General features: G+C 39.8%; 1 protein-coding gene across 1 annotated transcript; it reads left to right on the top strand.

Moving 5' to 3' along the window:
* The first annotated feature begins 49 nt into the window (after positions 1 to 49).
* Positions 50 to 23,169, top strand: LOC129183202 (voltage-dependent calcium channel gamma-5 subunit). Its single transcript, XM_054780191.1, has 6 exons — positions 50 to 215; positions 7,734 to 7,974; positions 14,209 to 14,295; positions 17,749 to 17,889; positions 18,425 to 18,570; positions 21,264 to 23,169. Exons 2-6 carry the CDS (start codon positions 7,779 to 7,781, stop codon positions 21,525 to 21,527), a joined length of 834 nt encoding a protein of 277 aa, XP_054636166.1. The 5' UTR covers positions 50 to 215; positions 7,734 to 7,778; the 3' UTR covers positions 21,528 to 23,169.
* Positions 23,170 to 24,727: the final 1,558 nt, after the last annotated feature.

Genomic DNA, 24,727 nt, shown 5'->3' with positions numbered 1-24,727 from the left:
ACACACGCACAGGCACGCGCGCGCGCGCGCGCGCTTGGCACGTGCTAAGCTCCTGCTAGCTATTAGCTATAGTAGGCTTGCACGAGCCTGAGGTGGTCACAGTTGTGCTTGGCGCCAAAGTGGTGATACTGATGAGAGCCGCACAAGAAGACAAAGAATAAACAAGAAAAAAGAGGAGGAACAGCGTTTTCTCCCAACGAGTTTCCTTTGTGAAGGTAAGACCATTGCTACATTAATCGTTTTCTCTTTATTTTTCATACATTAGTGGCCGACATTGTTGCTGCGCTCTAGTTGTATTAGTACGTACCAAGAACCGACCATATATGTTTTAACATCCAGCAGAGTATATGTTATGATATATTTAAGTTCATTTTCCTTTAATTGGCTCCAGGTGTTAATAATCTTCCTAAGCGTGGACTTTACCTTTACTGGCGTCGACACAATTTACATAGAGCGCGGGAGAGGAGTCGATAGTTATTTTTATTTATCTCTGCTGTCAATGCATATACGCTCAGTGTACATTTCATGACATGCATGTGCACAATCTGATGAGCTCCAGCTCTATCAAAAAAGTCTATGTACACAGAAGTATTAATTTACTATTTACTAGTTAGCATTGGTGTAGAACGGAACTGCATCCTATTGGGAATAAAAGTAACCAAAATATTATAAACCGCTCCAGTATGATGCAGCATAGTTTTATTGTGCACCACTGCAAACTACAACCATAATAAAAAAACATATCGTTAAATTTGTACCTCCCCAACAGTGCTGGTCAAAACGGAGTGTGATTATTTTTGTAAAGGCAGACTTTTTGTGTTATGCAGGTGTACCTAATTTTGTGGCTGGCCATATCTTTAGTCAGGGTAAGCTGGTGAGGAGGAGGAGATGTATCGTTTTTTGTTTTTTTTTAAAGATCTAAGATTTTCTAGATTTTCCAGATAATAAAATGCAAGTGGAGTGTATCTGTTCTAAGATGACTTTTTAAAAAGAGATGATCATTTGGATGAGATAGGAGCTTTTCCATTACATTACCATTTAACTTAGTGGCTAATCAACAGTTAGGGTATTGACTGATAACAGGCAGTTTATTGGTGTTTCAGCACCACGGACAGCAAATTGCACTGCAGCTAAGATCACAAAACAATCAGCTCTGAGAGGCTTGTACTGCAATAGGCACAGCTAATAAACACATCATCCCTTCATTAGTGAAATGATGCACAGCTATAGATATTAAGAAAGAAATGAGGTAAACATCTATTATGTTTTTTAGGCATACTGTATGCCTTGTTGTATTTGTTGTACTGTAGCAGTGTGCAACCCACGGGCTCACTTGGCTGACAGCCATTTCTTAACATGCCACCCAGACAAATAGTGTTAGAGCAGAGATGCAGACAGTGATGTGTCAGTTGTTGTGTGTGTGTGCAACTGCAGCATAAATGCTTTAGAAGGATTGTAAAGGCTTTCGCAGGGATCGCACAACTGGTACGATTATGAATGACAGGCGACTTGTTGTCACGAGACAGATAACAATGCGATGTGGTCTTTGTTGTGTTGACATTGCACTGGAGAATTTCACACTGTGACTCAAATGAGGATACATGTCACACATATATGCTTGTGTTCATTGATGTCGCCATTTGAAATGCCGTACATTGGTATACATGGAAGTGAATTAGTTGCTGGCATTTACTTGATTTGAAACATGAGCATTTCTATTGGCCTCAGATCTTAAAAGCCTCAGGACATGATCGTTTTGATTGAGAAACACTTGCTTCAAATGTATATTGAACTAGTGACATCAGTCTGAACAATGCACTACTATTTACACAAATTACCGTATGTACATAGAAACATGTAACGTCAACTGCAGTCTAGTTGTAGATTGTTAGAAATAATGCAAAATAAATGATGTGTTCCTGGGTCAAGCTGTCACGTCATAATTTCCTCTACAGTCAGTGTTTTAAGAAATATTTGGCATTCTTAACTGCCATATTAAAATAAGTTAACCTAAATGAAATCAATTGTGTACTCACCCTTAGTTCTGATGACGACTAACTGATGTAGGGATGATCATGCAATGGAAGATTGCGACTTGTGCTTGGGAGTTGACTTTTTGTGCACATTTTTTGTCACCTAATTGTAACTTTTACAATACAAGCGGTCCTTTGGTTACAAACGAGTTCCGTTCCTACGATGTGTTGTAAATCAAATTTTAGTGTAAGTTCATACTTAAATGAACACCGTACATGCAACACATGAAAGACATAAAATAGAGTAATACAAAGCCTAAATACAGTTAAATGAAAACAGTATTAAAATAAGAGAGAGTAATTCCTTACCTTTATCCCTGTGGCCTATTGGGAGAATGAAGTAGAAGAGGCTGGAGAAGCTGCAGAACCGTTGATTATGGTCTTTTAGCCGAAGCACTAACAACCTTTCCATCTCAGCAATAAGACCACTACTCTGCTTAGTTACAGTATCACTGTTGCTTTCATAAGATCAGATCCGTTAACATGCTTAAGGAGCCTTGTGCGACCTGTCAGTTATGTGCAATGTTTTTTCCGGCTGTCTGTGAACGTGACAAGGCTCAGTCCTGACTGGGTGTGGGCCGAGGAGGACGGCTGCGTGCAGAAAGGACAGTAGAGTTTGGCATGGTAGACATTACAATACGATCTTTATCCTTAATGATGGTCATGGCAGTCGAGTGTTGAGACCAAAAGTGCAGCTAATATTGGCGGGCTTTTTTCTCCTCTCTGAGCTTTTTATGATGTTCATTTTCATTGTGATGGATTTCCTTTTCTTTGGCGCTCATGCCACAAATATTACAAACATGCTGCATATAAAGCAGATATAACTTGAAACATTAATGCATTTTCCAGAGATTTGAGCATCAAGGCAGTTAGTGTTCAAGTATTTAGTTTTTAGGATATTTAATAACATTTAATGTTTTTCATACACATTATTTAAACTTTCGTTAAATATTGCTAAATTCCCAAGATTCACTTGTGTTATGTTTGTGTGCTGCTTTTCAGTGGCTCAAACCCAAATGGCCTTTGTTTAAAAAAAAAAAAATCCCATAATCCGTATAAGTCTAGCTTTATGCTGTATCTTAGGTATCAGTTCTTTCTTTTTTTTTAATGCTTTTGTTCCAAACATTAATTTGTGGAATTAAATATGGTTATGAAAATAGCTCTTCAAAGCAATAAAAATAATGCAACCAACGTATTGCTGAATTTACTTTATTACACAGCATGACCAACAATATTGCTTGGCTTTTGTAACAAATCTCTGTGAGTCAGGTCCCTAATCCAATAAAAGATCCAATAAAAGATAAAATTGGAAAAAATGCTCGTGCAAAATACTTTAAGGGTAGGACTAGTCATTTGACATGTGGTGTGATTTTAGAATTTAAGCCTTTTTTTTTTTTAACAAACTCTTCAGCGCAATAGTAATTTATTGATGGTCTCTAGTATAAACAACCAGAAGAGGAGTGCGAGCAGTGGCGGAGCCAGAAATTTTTCATAGGGTTGGCCAAGGTGAGACCATTACTCACATACCTGAAATGTCTAGATGGCCAGTGGGGTGGCTGGAGAGTGACAAAGGGTGGCCACGACCACCACGTAGCTCCGCCATTGCGTGCGAGCTCCCCATACAATGACACAGCAGTCCAGGCACCGTGAGGGGGAAGCAACGATGTAGCTACGGAGCCAAATATCCACTGTCCAACATGAAACTATCTTCACCACGGTACACCACGGACATGTCTGCATGGTGGTGTTGTATTTTCTTCTTCTTGCGGGTGGCGGGAGTTGAGTGCCAACCAGCTTTGAGGCGCATTACCGTACCTACCATGTTGGAGCGTGGCCCAGAGATACCAACGTTATGCGGCAACCGGATCGGCACGATCTCATGGCAGAAGCCGATATTATCCGATCTTCAAAATACAGCGGATCGGCAGCCAATCCATACTCTAACTTTATAGGAGAGCATACAGTAGTAAGTTACGAAGTTCTCAGGCAGTTTTCCATTAGGAAGGTCCCATCAGACATAATAAGTGGAATACATTATTTATCTACCAGCACAAAAGATATACTGTAGTTCAATTTCTTTTCAGTTTTTTCAATCTTGACTGTTGACCTGCAGCTTGTTCAGTATTCTGATTCTCAATTTGTCTATATGCTGGCTCCGGTAATTAAAAGGTGCCAAGAAAAATGAAGTCTTGTTTCAGGGCTTGCTCATCAGTCCACTCATGCTGAAATAAATTGGCATCCTCTCTGCCTGGTGACAGCTTGAAGAAATGTATCTCTGTTACAATAAACGTACCATAAAAATGATGCAATGTTCATATCTTCGTAAGGGGCTAACATGCAAAATCAGCAGTTGAGCATGTACATATTTTCCCCACTGTATATAGTATTTTGCTTTTTTATGCTGATTGGATCTTTGATCGAAGAACTAGCCATCTCTGTAGTATTTGCGACACCACGACCAATCAGGGTTGTGTGTGTAGTGACTGACACTACACGACTGCACTATGACTGCAAAGGTGACCAATAGGAAGGCGGGACTAAAGCAGAGAAACGCAAACTACAGCAAAGAAGAAGAATACATGCTGACTGAAATATTCAAATCCAGGACAAAAAGTCAACATGTCCGCGAAATATAAAATTCTGTTTCAAAATGTAATTGTATAAATGTAAACTGTAGTCAGGAAGTACCACACAAACAAATTGGAAAGAAAGGACAAATCCACACAAATGAAACCCTTTGTGGCAGATGTAAATACATACGGAGTATTCTTTCTTCATTTTGGAACACAGATACATGCAGCTATTGATGCAGGCATACTGTGTATAGATATAGACATCAGCACATATGGAAGAACATGGAGGTTGTGTGAGTGTACATTCGTGGTGACACATGTACAGTATACTGTACATACTGTAGGCATGAGCTGCCCCCCTCCTCAGCATGTGTTCCTAAGTCGAACAAAGGTAGAATGACGGGGGCTGTGTCCAGCTGTGCCCAAGCCTTGTTCACTTGAGTCTCCACTCTTGTGCATTACGCTGCTGCTGTCCTCGGGCTCCTCTGTGGCCATCTCACGCTGTGTTTGTTGCCTGCCCACCCAGAGGTCACCAAGGGACTACATTTGCAGACGTGCTCATACAGATCTGCTAACTGGGTCAACAATGCATTTTGGAATTCTGACCAGCAGAAAGAAAAGGAAAGGAAGATCAGGATTGTGTGGATTGTGTGTATTCATTAATTTACATCTATCTATCTATCTAGCTATCTAGCTATCTAGCTATCCATCTACCTATCTATCTCTCTAGCTATCTATCTCTGTATCTCTCTATCTACTGACTACTAGATATAGTTATATCTATCTATATAGATATAGTGGTTAGCATGTTGGCCGCACAGTCAGGAGATAGGGAAGACCTGGGTTCAAATCCCAACATGGCCCCAACATGCCCTTCGCTGTGGTAGTTGTGTGAATTATTATTTAGTATGAAATGGGCAACTAAAGGCAGTCCTCCACCATTACTTGAGCTTGTAAATCACTGTCTAAACCGAATCCAGGCAATTTTGTAGAATTTTTTCATAAAACATACAAGGAGGCTTAATGCAAGTCTGTGGCGTGTTGCTAATTAATATCCGGGCTGTCAGTTAGCAACAAATATGACATTATTAGTGTTATTATATTTAGAGCAGTAATGTGTGTGATGTAGGTGTACAGTGATAATCAAGAATTAGACTGTTATTTATGTGAAGCTTCATGTCAGATGTTTTTTTTTTTTTATTTTTAAAATTTTGCAAATTTGGGTTTGGTAGATTATTTCTCTGTTGTAAAGATGCTTCTTGCCAATAGCGTTATAGCACTGGGAAGCTTTTCCTCCTTCAAATGATGCCATTTGTGGGACGAACAGCACAAGTGAGTATGTAAATTGCAAAAATGTGCCCAATGTTTGCACCTATGTCATTTCCATCTCTAGAAAAACAAGGCTGACCTCAACTCAGCTGATATGTGGTATCAGCTTTGTTCATTCAGAGTGAACAACACAACCACTAGCAGTGGACTGCCATCCCATAACTGTGTGCCCTGGTTAGAGGCGGTGCCAGGCTGTTTATTGTTCTTCTATGGGTGACTGAGGCTCCTGACAATTTGTTAAAAAGAATAGATTGTAATATTGCCAATATACCTTATATATTTCTTTTGTGTTACTCATTTCACCCAATCCCGCAATCTACCAAATAACACTTAACTAAACCACTGTGCTACAAAAATAGGGCACATTAAGTGATTGAATGGATGATGAATTTCATCTGAAACACAAAAGATTGTGTTGGCTGTTAATTATGCATCTCTTGTGCAGCATACATAAAATTATACTGTATACAGCTTTAACATGAAGAAATGAAATTAATGGTGAGTGATTACACCATGGTTTGAAAAATGGTTTAATGAAGGTTACTTACTTCATCATTAATGCATGTCTCTTGAGGTTTTAAATGCTTCCAATCGTCATCATCCAATCAGCTTTAATCTTGCTGCTATGACTGGCTGACCTGTGGCTCACAGATAAAGGACACATCTAAAAATAGCATAAGGTGTGCATTTATGTGTGCATTTTATGTCCACATGAACACAGATTTTCAAACCCCCACTCTGGTGTTAAAAAAAATCTCCCTTTTTTTTTTTTAAATGTCGCAAACACATTCAGCTGCTGTAATGCACATTTTCACCAAGCAGAAGCCTACCATAACTACCATAGATGACTTAATCGCACATTATAATGCCTCTGTCCGTCAATATAGTGATATATTAGATGTACAATGATATGTACATTATATTTAAAATCAACACAGAGCACATGGAACATCATTAATATTTTTTTTTTAATCGCTTATGTTATAAGGCACACATATGCACATCAACCACTGCACAAAATGAAACCAACGCACCTGTAAGTCACTAACTTCATGTTCTGTTGTTAAAGGAACTGCTTGCAACTAAGAACACTACCTTTGTTTCTACGCTACGTGCTGGTCCTATGGTTGCCATCACACTTTTTCTCTGCCCTAATAAAAACACACAAAAATGCCAAGAAAAAAAGAATACAATACACTTGTGGAATAGCTCACTAACCTGAAGTCTCACACAATGACATTGTGCATGATGAGTTTTTGTGAGACTTTCAAATCATATTTCCCCCCCAAAACCATTCAGATTGAAATTGTACAACCTATAAGGCCTTCATGTTTTCAGTCTGTCAAAGTGATTGTGTCTTCATTGTCCAAAGATCAACTTATAAAGGTTGCTGCTGCTCTTCACTGATAAAAACAGTGGTAAGATTGTCTAACTTTGTTGAGGCTCTATGTTAATGCAAATGTCCACTTTGGACAAAAAGAGAAAAGCACAAGTAGAATGAAAAGTTAAAACTCCTCCCACATAACCACATTGCATCTTTTCAGTCTCCTAGTCAGTGCTTAATGCTGCAGCATGCTGACAGCTCATTATGTAAAAATCTAGTCCATTCAACACAAAATCCTGCGCCAAGTTCCCCAGCGCCCAAGTTTCTGTCGAATGTGTGCGCTGTCTAACATATGAACAACTCCATTGTTTTGTATTACAATAATGGACACCAACTGCAATGCTGACTTTTCACTGAGAATCGACTTATCTAAGCTTACTGGAAATCACATCAATGTATTTTTTTTCTACCCAGCTCCCCTTTCTGCTGGCGGCGCCCCTTGGCTCTCGAGGCTGTGGTATGAGCCTATGTGGCAGGAAGGCGCTGACGTTGCTGAGCAGCGCGTTCGCTGTTTGCGGCCTGGGCCTGTTGGGCATTGCCGTGAGCACCGACTACTGGCTCTACCTGGAGGAGGGTGTCATCCTTCCACTCAATCAAAGCACCGAGATACGCATGTCCCTCCACTCTGGCCTCTGGAGGGTTTGTTTCTTAGCTGGTAAGTTCATAGCAAGACTGGAGTCTACTGTACAGTGGTGTGAAAAAGTGTTTACCCTCTTCCTGATTTCTTTTTTTTGTTTTGCATGTTGTTGACCCTTAAATGTTTCAAATCATCAACCAAATTTAAACATTAGTCGATGACAACACAACTGAATACTAAATGCAATTTTTTAAATGAAACTTTTTATTAAGGGAGAAAAAAAACCTACATGGCCCTGTGGGAAAAAGTGATTGCCCCCTAAACCTAATAACTGGTTGGGCCCCCCTTAGCAGGAACAACCGCAATCAAGCGTTTGCAGTAACTTGCAATGAGTCTCTTACAGCGCTGTGGAGGAATTTTGGCCCACAACGTATACAGAAGAAGAAACCTGAACCACAGTGTACATACAATGCTATGTCTAACAACTCTTGTGCTTACTACTTATTCTTCACTTTTTAGGACTACTTGAAGTATTATGTTGTCTGTACTCACTCATCATCAAACAATGTTTCTGTCAACTATTCACTTTTTCGTCATGTATTATTAGGGGTGGGCGATATATCTATTTTAAAAATATCGATATTTACTTTAAGCACGATATTAAAACCAACCATATCATTGATATCGCTGTAGAATGGATTTGCGCTGTATCTCCCTCATCCCTGCATGCAGGAGGAAGGAGGAGAGGCGGAGCTCCAATCAAAGCGACAGCGTCTGCTGCAAGGAACAAGCGGTAGTTCAGTAATGTGGAGGTACTTCAAATGCAGAGCATAAAAAAATCTTTTTCAGTACCTTAAAACTCCAGGCACAAACTCCAATACGAGGAATGTGTAAAGCTGTGCGCTCCTGTTGCCGTCCTCATGAAAGGAAAAATAAAGTTGTATGCTATTATAAAGACGTGTCCTATCACATTGCTAAGATATAGGCCCCGTGGCAACAATGGAAAAAATGTCTTTAAAAACCTGCTGAAAACGATGGACTTGCGATGTCCAGCGAGCTTCGCAGTCAATTATTTAGCACGACAAGCTCTACCACAAATATACAAGAAAGTTAAACAGACAGTTGCTGAGCCTGATGCAGTTGACAGGTTGGTGTCCCTGGCACAAAATAAGAACATGCTTGTGTCTCCTAAAAATGTTTATCTAGAAATACTGCTGTTCAATTTAATTATTATTATAATATAATTATTATAATAATATAGTATATTATTATAACTTATAATTATTTAATTATAAGTATTTTTGAGTTGCTGACATTTTAAAATTTCCTCTTAAACCCAGCACAGGGTTATATTTGACTTTTTCTATATTTATTTCAAAAAGAGAATGGACTACTTTATTTTAGAGGCGACTTTTGGAGATAAGATTTTTTATGTGCGTCTTGCATGAAGCTTTAAAATTACAGAAACATCCTCATGTTAAGTATTTATGTTAATAAAACAACTTGACACGCATATTTGGCTTTGATTTAGTCTAAACTCACTTTGCATAAAAAATATCGGGATATGTATCGTCTATCGATATTCAACCTAAATATATCGGGATGTGAGTTTTGGTCCATACCACACAGCCCTACTTATTATTATTATTATTATTATTATTATTGTTGTATATGTATTTTTTATTTATTTATTATGAATGTTATATAATATTTTTTATTGATTTACAAAGCTTAACGTCTATTGTAGTATAATGTTATAGTATCATTTTCTTATGTTCTTCAATTGAGGTGAACAAATGTATTAGCAATTGATGTGAAACGGAGAGGGAGTAGGATTAACTAAGCTTTGCTTCTTCCTTTTCCTTCGTGGACACGTGGATTTGTGAATTGCAGTATGTGATGTATTCCAATGTAAAATGTATGCATGTTCAAAATAAATTAAACCGTTACCGTTACCATTACCATATTTGCTGTACCTAAATGGTTTTGCTGGTTTCAGACAACCATTCTGCTCAAACTCAGACCTCAACACGAACGCTGTGGTGCTGTGCAGATATCTACTTGCTCACTTTTCATTAGACTTGTGTGACTGCCACTGTACAAAGTTTGGTCACAGGATGACAACATCCAAGCAAGATGCTGCTGAAAGCTGCTGCAAAGAGCTGCGGCATGTTCTGTTACTTTCACACTTAAGGTGGAAAGCAATTATTTCTTTATTTGTGACTGTTAACAACACTTTCCACTCACTCAGCATGTTTTGTCTGTCTGTCCCACAGAACTGTCGTGAATGTTTACTTTGTTCTCCTGTTATTGTTCATCTTTCACATGCCCAGTGTTGCCCACAGCATAAATATTTAAGCTCTGTGCAATGATAGAATCAGTATGTCTCCTGTTGTTAGCGATGACCTAACTGTGTCTTCTTGTTGGCTGCATTTACTCCATTCATCCCCCATGATTTCCCCTTCAGGCCTTTTTAGTACTGCTCATCCTCTCCAGCCCAGCTGTGTCCTGTATCTCTATTCAAACTCAGGAAGTGAAAAGCATCAATTGCAGAATTACAAAAGCAAGATCTCCTATTGCATGCTTCAAATTTACAAAGGCACACTTAAGAGTGCTGGAAAAGAACTACTAACAACACGGCTTGCGTTTCTCTACAGCTTTAACCATCTCTCCTCCCGTTGTTGCTAATCCTATACTAATTATGTTGATACTTGTTTCATTTAAATTCCCAGCTCCACTCTGTTCCATGCTTATACTGCATTGGCTGTAATGTGTTGACTACACATACGTAGGCAGAGGTCTGTCATCTGGGTGTGATTAGGTAACAGATGCTTTACTGACACACAGAAGACCACCCCTTATAACAGGACAAGCTAATGTGCCACTCTTGTGTTTTAAGGGCAATTGAGTGGCCTTATTGCCCACTTAACTGCTGTAGAGCACACTGTTTGACCTACTATAATCACTGGCCATTATCACAGGGCAGAGTTACGCTGTGGGACCATGAATGGGGTTACATGGCCTTTTGTCTAATATTGCGCCAGTTTAATTGTTCTCAGGTCATTGAGTGTACAATACATAAAATCCAATGACCCAGATGGATGCTAATTTTTAACTGTTATTTATTTCCATTTCTTACATCACCACCAGTGTTGTTGTTGTTTTAATGACCTTTGTCACAGCAAAATACATAAATAGAAAATAAATAAATAGGATAGAATCCTTAAGAACATTTTATAGCGGGATGGCTCAAGGTAGAACCCATATTATGTAGATGAGGGTGTGAATAAAAGCAGGGATACAGGTGTTCTATACCAATAAAGCACAAAAATCATAATATCACCATCCCTATGTTGTCACATTCTACTTTATTTCCATTTGCCTACTGGGTGACAGCTGAATAATTTTTTTGTCTTTTACACAGCACAGTATGTTTGTATGTGTTTTATGGGTTAAGTGATGGGTCAGCAACCTGCAGCTCCAGAGAACTCGCAGAGCTCAGAGGTTTTTTTGACACTGGTGTGGGGAAAATGCACATCTTTTAAAAGATTTTGAAATATCTGACTGTCTCTAAGGCCATGAATGCATCCTGGCTGAGTTCTGACTGGTTATTGGATGAGTGTGAGGATGGGAGGTGGAGCTGGTGTGTGCCCTTTCCTGCGTTCAGTGACATGTAAGTCCCGATTACTCCAGCGTTCCATGGAATTGCGGAATTAGCCAATACAAACTGAATCTACTATTAAATGCCGAGTCTCGCGGAAACTGACATAATGTGAATGAAATGCTGTAATTGTGAGGAGAAGGAATGTTTGTGTGCACAGTTTGTGTGTTCTGGCATATCTCCTCACAAACAGTAACCCGTCCTCTCCTGAACTAAACAACATGTCGAAGCAGACCCTCGAAACACTGGCTAAGTCGGTGAAAAAGCTTAGAAACGCAGTCTTACTCGTCAGCAAGTGTGAGTGGAAGATCGCTGGGTTAGCTTAGTTTAACAGAACATGCTGGTGTGGCTGTGTGCGTATGACTGTGTTTACACTGTGTTGTGTTTTACCGCTTGCTAATAATGCAATTGGAATTGCATCGGCGACTCAGTCTTCCTTATCCTCAAGCACGGACATTACAGTTTGTTGAGGATTTTGTAGCAATGCGTGCAGAGGCTGACATCTCGTTAGAAAAGTTAGTGAAGCTACATCCGTTTCTGAAATATTGAGCAAAATTCTTCAATGATGTATTGCATCAATAAGTGTAAGGATTTTTGCATTTAATTGTTGGACATTTTATTCACTGACACAAAAAGCACACTCTATGGTGGTAAAATAAGTGTCAAAGGTAAAAAAAAATGAAATTCGGAAACAAAACACATTTCGTAGGGCCCTGCATATGATAGAGATGTCTGTTTCCCCTCACAATAAGCGGACCATGAATATCCCCAAAAAAGAAACATCTCAGAAGAAAATAAGAGTTATTCTACAAGGACATACTCCTTTGTCTTCTCTTCCAACAACACTGGCTTACCTATATGCTTGATATGTGGCGAGAAATTACCCAACAACAAAAAACATTAAAAGACTTTTTCAAATAAATCACTGCCCATTTTTGCTGTATTTAATTAACAGAACGATAAATGACGGGACAGTATTACATATATTTGTATATATCAACAATTCCAAATGGACTGAACATGTCAATCAAGCTAAACGATACCACACAAGTCTAAAAATCTATTTGTCTCTTTAATAGTAGCAGAACATTTGAATCACACTGTAAACCGTGTTATTATGAGCAAGACATCACATAATTTAAGGGAAATTTACTTGTTTTCAGTGTATTGTCCAGCATACTTAAATGTAACAAATTTTACATCCGAATTAAGAGCTACGAAGAGAGTGATAAGAATATCCACTTAATTTTTTTCTTTATCTTCCTGTGTATTTACACACACACACAATAAAGCCCTTTTTTTGTGATGTTTGAAGAGTTTTCTAATATGCTGAAAGCATGTTTTCTCGGTGAGCAATGGCGGGTCCTGTTGACAGGTCCGCCCCCGCCCAAAGACAGTTGCAAGCCATGTTGTGGAGCTCTATGCAACAAAAGTGCATATGAATAGCTATTACATATATTCACAAGAAGAGTGTGGTACTCACAAACCACATCTGTCATATTAATGTGAGCCATAGAATAAACAGAGCATAATCTGTTATTCGCTGTTCAATTGCGCTAATTTAAAAAATGTTCTCAATTGCCAATGTGTGATGGGAAAACTTTGAGAGGCACTGACTGAGATAAAATAGTTTTTATTTTGATGAAATGACGACCCTGAAAAGGAGAAGCGGTATAGAAAATGGATGGATAGATGGATGTACAATTTTAAATTAACAAACCAAGAATCAATTTTATTTGTTGTTCTAAACGTAATTAAGGTGTCTTTACTCACTTTGTCTCTGCTACGAGATTATGCGTTTTTCCTCCTGCATTTTACAACATCATATGTAAATTATATGCAAATTAGACGATGGCATCATCTAGCAACTTCCAACGACTTCTGCAACAGCCAATAGCTACTTTTCTTACTGAAAGTTGGCAACAGTGAGTCTTACCATGATGAATGGCCCAGAGACGTGTGTGAGATGGAGATACGTACAGTATATGGTGATGGAATTGTACTGGTGTTTGTGTTCAGGTCAGAATGAAGTTATAAAAGAGCGTCAGGCTCGGTGTGACTGTGTGGGGATGCTCCACTGTGCTTTATGGTGCTATGTGCTCCACTGTGCTGATGACGACGGATCCGTCTGCCATCATTAACAGAGGGGCGTGCTTGCTCTGGTGCGCATGCATTAATTACACACAAAAAAATGAATGCAATTAATGAAATAAATTAGTTACCGCCGTTAAGGCGTTATTTTTGACAGCCCTCATTAAGACGTTTAAAAGTTTATAGGCTGTTATATCTTTTGCGGCTCCAGACTATTTTTCTTTAGTGGAAGAGGGGGCAAAATGGTTGTTTTGTTCATAAAGGTTGCTGACCCTTGGGTTAAGCGATAAATGTTCCATTAGTTAATAAACACCTTCACCTTTTTAAAAGTACTGTATTGCAAAATCTAGCATATTACTGGCAAATGGCATTATGACTGTACTATATCCCATTATGATCAAGCATTATTACTGTACTATATCCCGTTAATGGATGAAGAGTTTGATGTATGGTATTATCTGCTGTATTTAACTGGTAATTTTACTAAAGTTTTTGTTCTCTTATAAAAAATGATAAGCCGGTGTGATGTAATCACAACTTTTTTTTTCCCTTTATTCTAGGGGAGGAGAAAGGTCGCTGTTTTACCATTGAATATGTGATGCCCACTAAAGTCCAAATGACTTCTGAGTCCACTGTCAGTGTCCTGAGTAAGTAAGTCAGGTCTGTACTTACATTTACTTGCAGGCACTGATGGCCAACAGTTCATGAGGGGCATGAGGTGTCTTGACTTTGGCTTAATTCCTATATAGCTTGATTACGGTTCCATCACAGTATGATGGAACAGGCATACACTAGTAGCATTTCAGCTTGTGACATATCATCAGCAATACAATGACTAGAGAGTGACGCTAGCAACTATTAAAACACACTATCAAAGCATGGCTCACTGAGATAGCACCCCATACAAATCTGATCAATTTCCAATGGGCAGTCCACTCCACATCAAGGTATAGAATGTATGAAAAATTAAACAGTACCACTTTGCTCTACGGATGAAAACAGCATGGTTAACCCCAGGAGCATATGCAGTGCGTGTGCAGATCAAGACTATCAAGACTTTTTAGAGTGATGAGGTCAAGAGAACCACTCTAAACCTCAATGCCTCTTTCGTCCTCCACCATCAAAGCCACAGTCTTTCCACGTGATGACATCACAGCCACACTTGGCAACAGTGGTGGGGAAAAAAATGAAGTACAATTTTTTCATAAAGCTAAGTTGGGTAGACACTGTACAATACAGGCTGTCTCATACGAAAGACAAATTTTAGCTCAAAAACAACAGTCATAAATTTCACAGTGAGACGGACCATGACAGTTGTCAAGCAATGTCCAAGAGAGCCATAACAGTAAATCCTGCTTTTATTTGTCTGTGTATTTCACACAGAACATGGCAATTAGGATATTGTGTGACTGATGTGTATTCGCAGACACCCAATCAATTCAGTATATGTGATGTATACAGAGGCAATTGGGTGAGGCTTGGGTGTTAAATTTACAAGTCATGTAAAATCAGAGCTAAAATACTGCATAGATGCACCATTTTTGTATGTGGAAATCATTCAAATATATTTCGGAAAACGCTATTACTAACATAGTCCATCATAACGGGAAAAAAGTTCAGGAAACAGCCAAAAAATGCAGAGAAGCTACATTTTTTGGCATTTGCTAACCCTGAGGCTCTCGCCGAGTGGATCAGAGTATGGACACGGCCCATTTTACTGTGAACAAGAACAAGCAAAAATTATACTAAAATCAGTTAAAGTTAAAACATTGTTGGAATTTGAAAATGTGACATGCAGAAAGAATTGCCTCATAACAGAAAACTACAGAGTCATCATTTCTTCATACGGCTTCATCTAAATGTTCCAACTGTATGGCCAATGCCCAATTGGTGTGCCCAATTATTCAAAAAACAACATAAATATACCGCCAAGATTACAAAGGCTGCTCTGTTGCATGAAAACAAAACAGTCTGTCTTTCAACTATTTTATGTCTTCATCTATCACACCATGTGCACTCACACAATTGGAGCAAATAATTTCAACAACATGCACTGTTATTCGCTTTAATCTCCAAAATATTGCACAAACATACTGAGTGTGTATGTACTGTAGCCGTATCTTGAGCTTGCTCCCCGTCTGCTCACCGGAAGTGACGCAAACTGCCTGTAAGCCACGTGGCTGAAAGCCAGTAATTGCAGGATACTCAGTGTTGCCAACTTGCCAATTTTGTCGCTAGATCTGATGACATTCCAACCCCCCTCGATGACATATTTTGTCAAAAGCGACTATAACAACAAATCTAGCGACTTTTTCTGGCGTTGTTGGGGAGTTTTCTGGTATTTGGGGACTCAAAAGTGAAAGCACGTATTGTTCTGCATTTTGTGTTCTCACTAACCAACAGCATGTGCTGTTGACAGGTCCTCCTCAGGTCCGTCACAAGCCGGCAGTGTACAGTCAGCTTCCGCGGCAGACTGAGAGCATGATGTGGAGCTCCATGCATCAAAAGTGCAAATGAATCACGCATGCACAAACCCCGAAGCCGCAGGGGTGGAGCTCGCCCTGTTTTACACAGCGAGATCTAAAACGCAAATGTTTCTTAATCTTCAGTAAGCCTGGATAAAAGAGGAGGGTGTGTTTATATTTTCTTGTTAGTCTATTGCTACTCTTTATTTCTAAAATGACGTGAATTATCTTACAATTATTTGGGTAAATATAAGTAATTGATAAGCCTGCTGTATTGCCGATATTTGAGCTGATATTTGTGAAGCTCAGTTGCTATTACAAATATTCACCAGAAGAGTATGCTACTCACGAACCACACTGAGTCATGTTCATGTGAACCATAGAATAAACACAGCATAATCTGTTATTTGTTGTTCATTTGTGCCAATCTTATAAAGTTCCCAATAGCCAACGTGTGATAGGAGAACTTTGACGGGCGCTGGCCGAGATAAAATTTTAAAGTTATTTTATTTTTATGAAATGATGGCCAATTTTAAATTAACATAATCTAGTTTATTTGTAGTTCTAAACATAATTAAGGTTTTTTTACACACTTTTTTGGCTCTCCTATGAGGTTATGCTTTTTTCCTACAGCATTTTACATGATATGCAAATCTTACGCAAATTGGACTTAATGACATCATTTAGCGACTTCTAGGACAGCCAATTGGCAACAGTAGATACGCTTTCACACTGGGGCCTTTCTTCATGTTACAGCAACTTCCAAAACCAAAAGATTCGTGGGCTGTGTTCAACCTTCCATTTTATGTCGGTACTTTCTACAATGTCTCAGAACAGCGACGTGGAATGTAGAAATAGCACAGGCTTTTAAGGGCAGTTTGAAAGTGGCTTCTGCCTTTCGCTGCTGCGGCTTTGATGCTTTGTCAGCAAACCAACCAATAGGAACACACTATGACAATATGTCGACGACGATCATTAGGGTCAAATTCAAAGCAGATGGTGGAGAAACAAGGTGAAAAGCTTTTGTGTGGGACTCAAATAAAGGTGCACTGCGGTCATGTTGACTGGCTAATGCTAACTTGTACGCATTTAGACTGAGTTAATAACAGCATCCCAAGTCGGCTCCTTAATGTTGAAAACAGTGTCAGTCTCTAAAGAGTTTTTTTACAGTTTGCTTTTAGTTGAAAGGTCAGACTTCATCTTGATATGATATCTTAAATAACAGGTTGTCTGCTATAAGACCACTTGTAATGGAAAACCACTACTGGCCAAAGAGGAAGTCACTTAGATCAGTGGCTCTTAACTGGTTTGGCTGCAGGACCTACCATCACCTCTCAATGACAAGCAGTGACCTAAATTGGGGAAATGTTTCAACTTCTTAAATATCTGTTTGCAATGGTAACGCAGATACCTAAACACGCACCTCATGGTGGCGTAGCAAGCGAATAGCACTGATAAAAACACGAGGTGCATTCACATGTATGGGGTCATTACGTTATTTTTTTTTGTGCCCAAGCAAAGACCCGCGACCCACTCACTGAAAACAGAAGTTGAGAATCACTGATTAGATCATTTACAAAAGTGTTATAAAAAAAAAACCAAAAAACTAAAGGGATTATTTTCTTTTTGTTGCAGAGATGATTCGCTCAGCCACACCTTTCCCACTGGTCAGCCTCTTCTTCATGTTTATTGGTTTTGTCCTCAGCAACATTGGCCACATTCGACCCCATCGCACCATCCTGGCTTTTGTTTCGGGAATCTTCTTCATCCTGTCAGGTATTATTCCTTTCAGCTTTTACTTACCTAGAGATTACATATCTAGAGTCCTTTCTCCTAATTTATTTGGGCTTTATGCCATAGGTAGTGCCCTATATTGATGTATTCAGGTTACGCTAAGTCAGCTGGGATAGGCTCCAGCTCCCCTGTGACCCTTAAGCAGTAGCAGTGGAGAAACTGGATGGGTGGATATAATGAGCTCCGAACACTAACTGCTCAAAAAGAAGGCAAAGTATAGGACTGTCATGGGAAAACATGGCATTTTTAATTGCAGAATGCCTGTCATGTTTGTGGAATCATGCTTCAGTGTTTTGCTTGCATCAACGCAGTGACGCTCAACACTTTCCTTTACGTTTTGCTACTGAATTATATTAAGCGTATGATGCATAATGACCATTAATGAATGGCCTGTTTTACACTTTAGTTGAGCTTGATTGAAATCATGGTTTAGTCCTTGGTTGCTATTGATTCACAGTAAAATAGGTGGTAGTGATACACAGGAGAAAATACTAATTTGTTGGTTTCTGTGCTGCAGGTCTCTCTCTGGTTGTTGGTCTTGTGTTGTACATCTCCAACATCAATGATGAAATGTTAAATAGGACCAAAAGCAATGAAGCCTACTTCAGCTACAAGTACGGCTGGTCTTTCGCCTTCGCTGCCATCTCCTTCCTCCTCACTGAGGTAAACAGCAGTATAAAAATGTCAGGGTGTTCCTTTCCAGCAAAGCTTGTACCTTATTTGCATGAAGCTGTTTTGATCGAATCCCATGAAACAATTTAATTACTGTTGGAATGTTACGGTGTAGAAACGCCTAATCAGAATCAGAATCGGCTTTATTGGCCAAGTATGCTTACACAAACAAGGAATTTGACTTCGGTTAAATTAGCTCTCACTGTACATGTACACAGACACTTGAGAAATACATAAATAAGAAGTCATTAAAGAGTAAGATTGAGATTTGCAAAGGGATAATAATATAATGACAGCGCAATTCAAGTAAGTGGGTGTGTGATTAATAAACTGGGACATTATCTGCATTTATACAAAAAGACAGGTCTTGATCAGAGTGACGGCCTGGGGGAAGAAACTGTCTCTGTGTCTGGAAGTTCTGGCGTACAGTGCTCTGTAGCCCCTACCTGAGGGGAGGAGTTTGAACAGATTGTGTCCGGGGTGTGAGTGGTCTGCAGTGATGGCCGCTTCCTGGCCCTGGAGCAATACAGGTCACAAATGGAGGGAACGTCGGCTCCAATTATTTTTCCTGTAGATTTGATGGTCCTTTGTAGTCTGTTCCTGTCCTGTTTGGTTGCAGATCCGAACCAGACAGTGATGGAAGTGCACAGAAAAGACTGAATGATTGCGGTGTAGAACTGGATCAGCAGCTCCTCGGGCAGATTCAACTTCCTGAGTTGTCGTAGGAAGTACAGCCTCTGTGGCTCCCAGAAACCTGAAGGTGTCCACATCAAGACACTGTGCTGTTGAGACTGTGAGGGGGAGAGTGCACAGGGGTTCTCCTGAAGTCCACTGTCATCTCCACAGTCTTGAGCTGGTTCAGCTACATCATCCACTGACCTGTTTGCCCTGTAGGCAAACTGGGATGGCCTCCTGTAGTTGGTGATGTCCTGCAGGCCTCTCCAAACTGACGCAGGGTTGTTGGCAGCTGTTTTTTATCTTCTCAGTGTAGCTCCTCTTAGCTACCTTGATCTCCTTTATCAGGGAATTTCTGGCCTGCCTGTACAGGATCTGATCCCCACTTCTGTAGGCCTCCCCTTTGGCTTGACACAGCTGCCTGAGCTTGTGAAACCAGGGTTTAGAGTTGTTGTATGTGCGAAAGTGTCTGCACACACGTGTCTGGATATTTTTGCTCCATGTCTGTTATGTGATCAGCCAGGCGTTGCAGTGCCTTTGATAGGCAGGCTTGAGGTGGAATGTAGACACCTACCAGCACAAACGAGGAGAACTGCCACGGAGAGTGAAAAGGTTTTGCAATTAATAAAAAAGACTCTTAATGAGGGCTGCATGATCTCTTAACACTGTGACATCTGTACACCGGCTTTCGTTTATGTAGAAGCTCTTTTTTCCCCCCGAGAGCTCTGTGACGGAGTCCGTTTTTGTAAAAGTTGAAAGCCCGGCAGCTGTAGCGAGCTCTCCGGGATGTGTTCACTGAGTCGGGGGGGCCTGAGAGTACAGGGACTACTTTCAGTGTTACTGCCGACCTGCCAACTTGTACAAATTTATCGTACACAACATGCAATTTGACTCTTGAATATGCTTGTATGTCTCGCAGCTCTCCATTTTGTTGCATTTTGCTGCTTTCAGTTTCGAGTTCAGTACAGATAAATAAATACATATTATCATTTTATCAATATTATATCAAATTGGGGGGGGGGGAACATTTCTGTCCCCGGTGGGGAGCATGACGCAAGCACATGTTTTACACACATTTTGGTCAAATTGCACAACCTAATTCAACAGAACAACAGTGTTTCATTGCTGACATCAGATGCTTGGTTGTTTGTCTCTACAATTGGTCCTCGCTTCCGACAATGTCACTTTTGTTCTTTTTAGTTAACTTTGTAATTTTTAACCTCCATTACGTCTCCCAAGGCAGTGAAGCCGACGCATCTGGTGGCAGCACATAAAAGAAAGTGAAAGTGAAATTAGACATCATAGGACGCTCAGTGGGGAAGTCAACATTGGCTGCATGCCTGGTTTTAGCTGCTGAAACGTGCCGATCATCGTGAAGGATAAAAATGGTGTTCTTGAACGTGCGAAAGGATCTTCAACTATTAAATGGACAATGATGACAGTATACGCGGTGTAGTGCTGTCAATATTGATGCTTGCTCCTCCCAAAAAGCCTGTCCCTCCTTGCAACACCCCCCAGGTGTGCAAGACAACCAGGGGGATAAAAAGTAAAGAGTTCTGGCTTTGCTATGACTGTTTAATTTCATTCTGGTATTTAATATTTTATTCATGTATTTTCTTTCATGTACCCTGTGTAAACTGTGAGTGACTTAGGTGTTAATTTAGGTATCATTAGATCCAACTTACACTAAAACTCGACTTACATCACAGTCTAGGAACGGAACTCGTACGTAACCGAGCACCACCTGTACCGTGTAGTCACAGTGCATCCTAGTGGACATCTTATGGAATAACACTAAATCCAAGTTATGATCCTATGAAATTACATGTGGGTAAATAATAGTGTTTTGTGCATAGGCTACATTGGTCAGCACCTCAGTTAGTTGTCATTGTATTCATTCAATGATAACCACGTTATGGTTTGTGTTGTATTTCATTTCCTGGTCAACTGGTCTAGACTTTAGCCACTAGAATGGACTGTGGTCTCTAATATTAGTACTACTCTTACAGACAGCGGGTGTGATGTCTGTGTACCTGTTCATGAAGCGCTACACTGCAGAGGAAATGTACCGACCACACCAGGGTTTCTACCGGCCTCGCCTTAGCAACTGCTCCGACTACTCCGGTCAGTTCCTCCACCCGGACGCCTGGGCCGGGCGCGGCCGCAGCCCCTCCTCCATCTCTTCCGAGGCTTCCCTCCAGATGAACTCCTCCAACTACCCTGCCCTTCTCAAGTGTCCAGAGTACGAACAGATGTCATCATCGCCATGCTGAAACACTGGATGAAAGGTTATTATGGCGTGAACCTTTCATTTTGATACAACTTGTGTTACACATTCACAATCTAATGCAAAAGTTGTATCAAAGATGTTGTCAGTCATTATACATTTGCCAAGGTAGAACACGGACTAAAAAAGTCCCTCAGTACTTGAAATAAAACGTAGTCATTCAGAAGTGATGTTCAGCTAACAGCAGAAATATTGACACCATGTCCACTTTAACGTATCTGGTTGGTCACCAAATATTTGGCTCAATCTTCTGCAGTAACTTTTTCCTCCATCACACGTTAAAATCCATTTATGTTCTTTTTCAATGCTTGTTTTCTTTAGTCTCTTCCAGAAACTCCTACTGATGCCAAATGAAGAACTTAATCATGCTCACCTCTTAAAGCTTATTAACAGCTATTGGATGTGGGAGGGAGGGAGTGTGCGCACATAAGCGCAAAACATCAATAAATTCCCGTCAGTAAAATGCCCAAAATTACTACATGTGAGGCAAAAACACAATTATAGCTGTACTGTAATATATTTCAGTGAGAAGAGAAGGAGAAAAGTAGCGTGTTGTGGGCTCTAATGGAAAGTATTATTTTGATACATGTGATTGTATGATGTGTACTGTAGAAGGAAACACTGCTAAATGAGATTGTACAACATAATGATGATACACTCGATTTGTAGATAAGATATTTTTGTAATTCATGCCCTGAAGAAGATTCCTGGTCATGTGCCAAGAAAGACTAATTATAAACATTTCATGCAGCATTAAGAGTGAGTAAACATCCATCCATTTTCTATGCCTAATTGGGGTCACTGGAGCCTATCCGAGGTGATTTTGGCCGGGTACACCCTGTGTGCCCAGCCAGCAGGGCACATATAGACAAACAACCATTCACACTCACATTCTTACCTATGGACAATTTAGAGTCGCCAGTTAACCTAACATGCATGTTTTTGGAATATGGAGGAAACCGGAGTACCCGGAGAAAACCCACACACGCACGGGGAGAACATGCAAACTCCACACACAGATGCCCAAGCGGAGATTCGAACCCACGTCTTCCCGATTTCCATACTAAACACTCAGCCACCGTGCGCCGTACACAGAAATATGTTGTCTTGTGCAATCATTTTTATCTTAGTTGACTAGTTGAATATTGTTGATATTTAATTGGAATTTAGTTGCATGATGTGGACCCATAGACACATTATTAATGGTAGGCAACATGTTGTTACTTTTCGGCAGATCTGTAAACCTGTTTATTTAGTATTTGTCTAAAAACATACATTACTCTTGAACACTGTGTTTGTATACAAACCATTGCGATGATTTCAAACTTTGTAAATAGGAACTCGTCATGGGTGTATATACTAGTACTGTATCAGCTTTGTATAGAGGAGCATAGAAGTATACATTTATGTATGTTCTGTTGTTGAATAGAATATTGTGCAAAGTACTGCTTTACCTCCGCATCACATTGAGAATGTGAGCTCTTGCATTATATGAAAGTGTAAGCTACTCAGATGCTTGTCACAATCCAAATGTACATTTTAAATATTGTGTATTTTTACAATCCAGTTTCCTGGTGTTCAACGTGACTATACTCAGTGGAATAAAGTTCAGTACATTTTTTTCTAAATGATTATTTTTGCATTATTTTAAGAATTTACTAATATAAATAGCATACTTTTTTTTTTTTAAGAAGCTCCCATTAATTTTAAAAACACCCTTTGTGATGCACTGTCGCCCCCTGCTGGCAAAACATGCACACAAAAAACTGCAAATTTGACGACGTAGTATAGGAAAACTATTATCAACCAATTCATCAAATCCCCGTGCTGGGTCTTAAAAAAAACTCATGCGGGAAAAAATTTCACCTCACAAGAAAAAGTTGCCTCGATTCAACCTTTGTGCATTACCATGACCTGGACGACTGACAGGGTGTCCGCACTTTTTCCAGCGAGGCCTGCACACTGAAAAATTAATCCATTGTAAGTCAATAAATGCTAAACAAAACGTCCTACACAAACTCATGTGGGTCCAGCATGATCGTGCATCAGTACATAAAATAATGCTTGAATGAGATTTGTGTGGAAAAACTTGATTATCAGCAACCTTTGGCATGAACTAGAACAGAGATGGGGGCCCAGCAGGCCTTCTCTCAGAGTCAGGTCCAACATTAATCTAAACTCAAGCACATTTCCTGTATGTGTATTGGCAACATGCCCCAATATTTTTTGCTCAATGTGCTTCCCAGTCAGAAATAGTAGTCGTACATCAGCTAGAATGAGATGCAATATGGGACCATGAGGCAGTGGGAAACAGCTTGACTACAGCATGAAGTGATTGCTTGATGGCCTCCCGACTGAGCATTTTCAGCTCTTGACATGATGAGTTGGAACATTCCAGCAGGGATTGCCTCCATAAATGTTCTGCAAGCCTCACTGGCTGTGTTACTACTGCAGCTTCTCACTTTGACGATCTCATAAAGATTTCCATCATTTGGATATTCTTGTGCTTAAATCCTGTTCAAGGGCATGGGTGAGCTGGAGACTATCCCATCTGAGGGGTCCTAAACTGAGATTTGAACACACAACCATTTAGCTGTGAGGCAGACATGTTACTGTTTCATGGAAACAGATGAAGTGCATGCAATGTCTCGTTGTCTCCAGCAAGGGGAGCTTGGATGTCAAGCAATTAGTCGTTTAGAAGCTACAGGCTTAAATCAATGCATTGGCTAGACGACATTTTTTGTTTAATTGCTTACATTTGCTCTTTTATATGTATGTACAGAATTATATGTACGAGTAAATTATATGTACTAATTAGTAAATTATACTGTATGGACTAAATAGAGGAGAATTCTGTTACAACTGCGGAGAAGCATTCCTACTATATTAGAATGGTCCTTTCTTCAAGTGAGATCATATTGTCGTACAGTCGAACTGTGGTTTTCATATGCCCCAATTTTCACATGATTTGGTTTTCGGCACAAAAATTCACAAAAACTTTGCCTCCGTTTTTGTTGACTGTCTCAGTTATTGTTCAGTATTGCACGTGACAAACTAGTCTGTTTGCCCTGTACTTTAACGTTCCACAAAACCGAGTGCCGAAACAAAGCACCCTACGCTTCGTTGGCTCAGGCATTTTTTATTGAATGCAACTGCTAAAAATAACCCGTCTTTGATGAAGAAGGT

The sequence above is a fragment of the Dunckerocampus dactyliophorus genome, chromosome 6, assembly GCF_027744805.1.
Source record: "Dunckerocampus dactyliophorus isolate RoL2022-P2 chromosome 6, RoL_Ddac_1.1, whole genome shotgun sequence".
Lineage (NCBI taxonomy): Eukaryota > Metazoa > Chordata > Actinopteri > Syngnathiformes > Syngnathidae > Dunckerocampus > Dunckerocampus dactyliophorus.
This window is presented reverse-complemented; position numbering and strand designations above follow the sequence as displayed.

Bases quoted from the DNA above. Each gene is read 5' to 3' on its own strand.
- LOC129183202 (XM_054780191.1), top strand. From the start codon at position 7,779: ATGAGCCTATGTGGCAGGAAGGCGCTGACGTTGCTGAGCAGCGCGTTC. The intron at 7,975-14,208 runs GTAAGTTCATAG...CCTTTATTCTAG, and splicing joins GAGGGTTTGTTTCTTAGCTG to GGGAGGAGAAAGGTCGCTGT. The intron at 18,571-21,263 runs GTAAACAGCAGT...CTACTCTTACAG, and splicing joins TCTCCTTCCTCCTCACTGAG to ACAGCGGGTGTGATGTCTGT.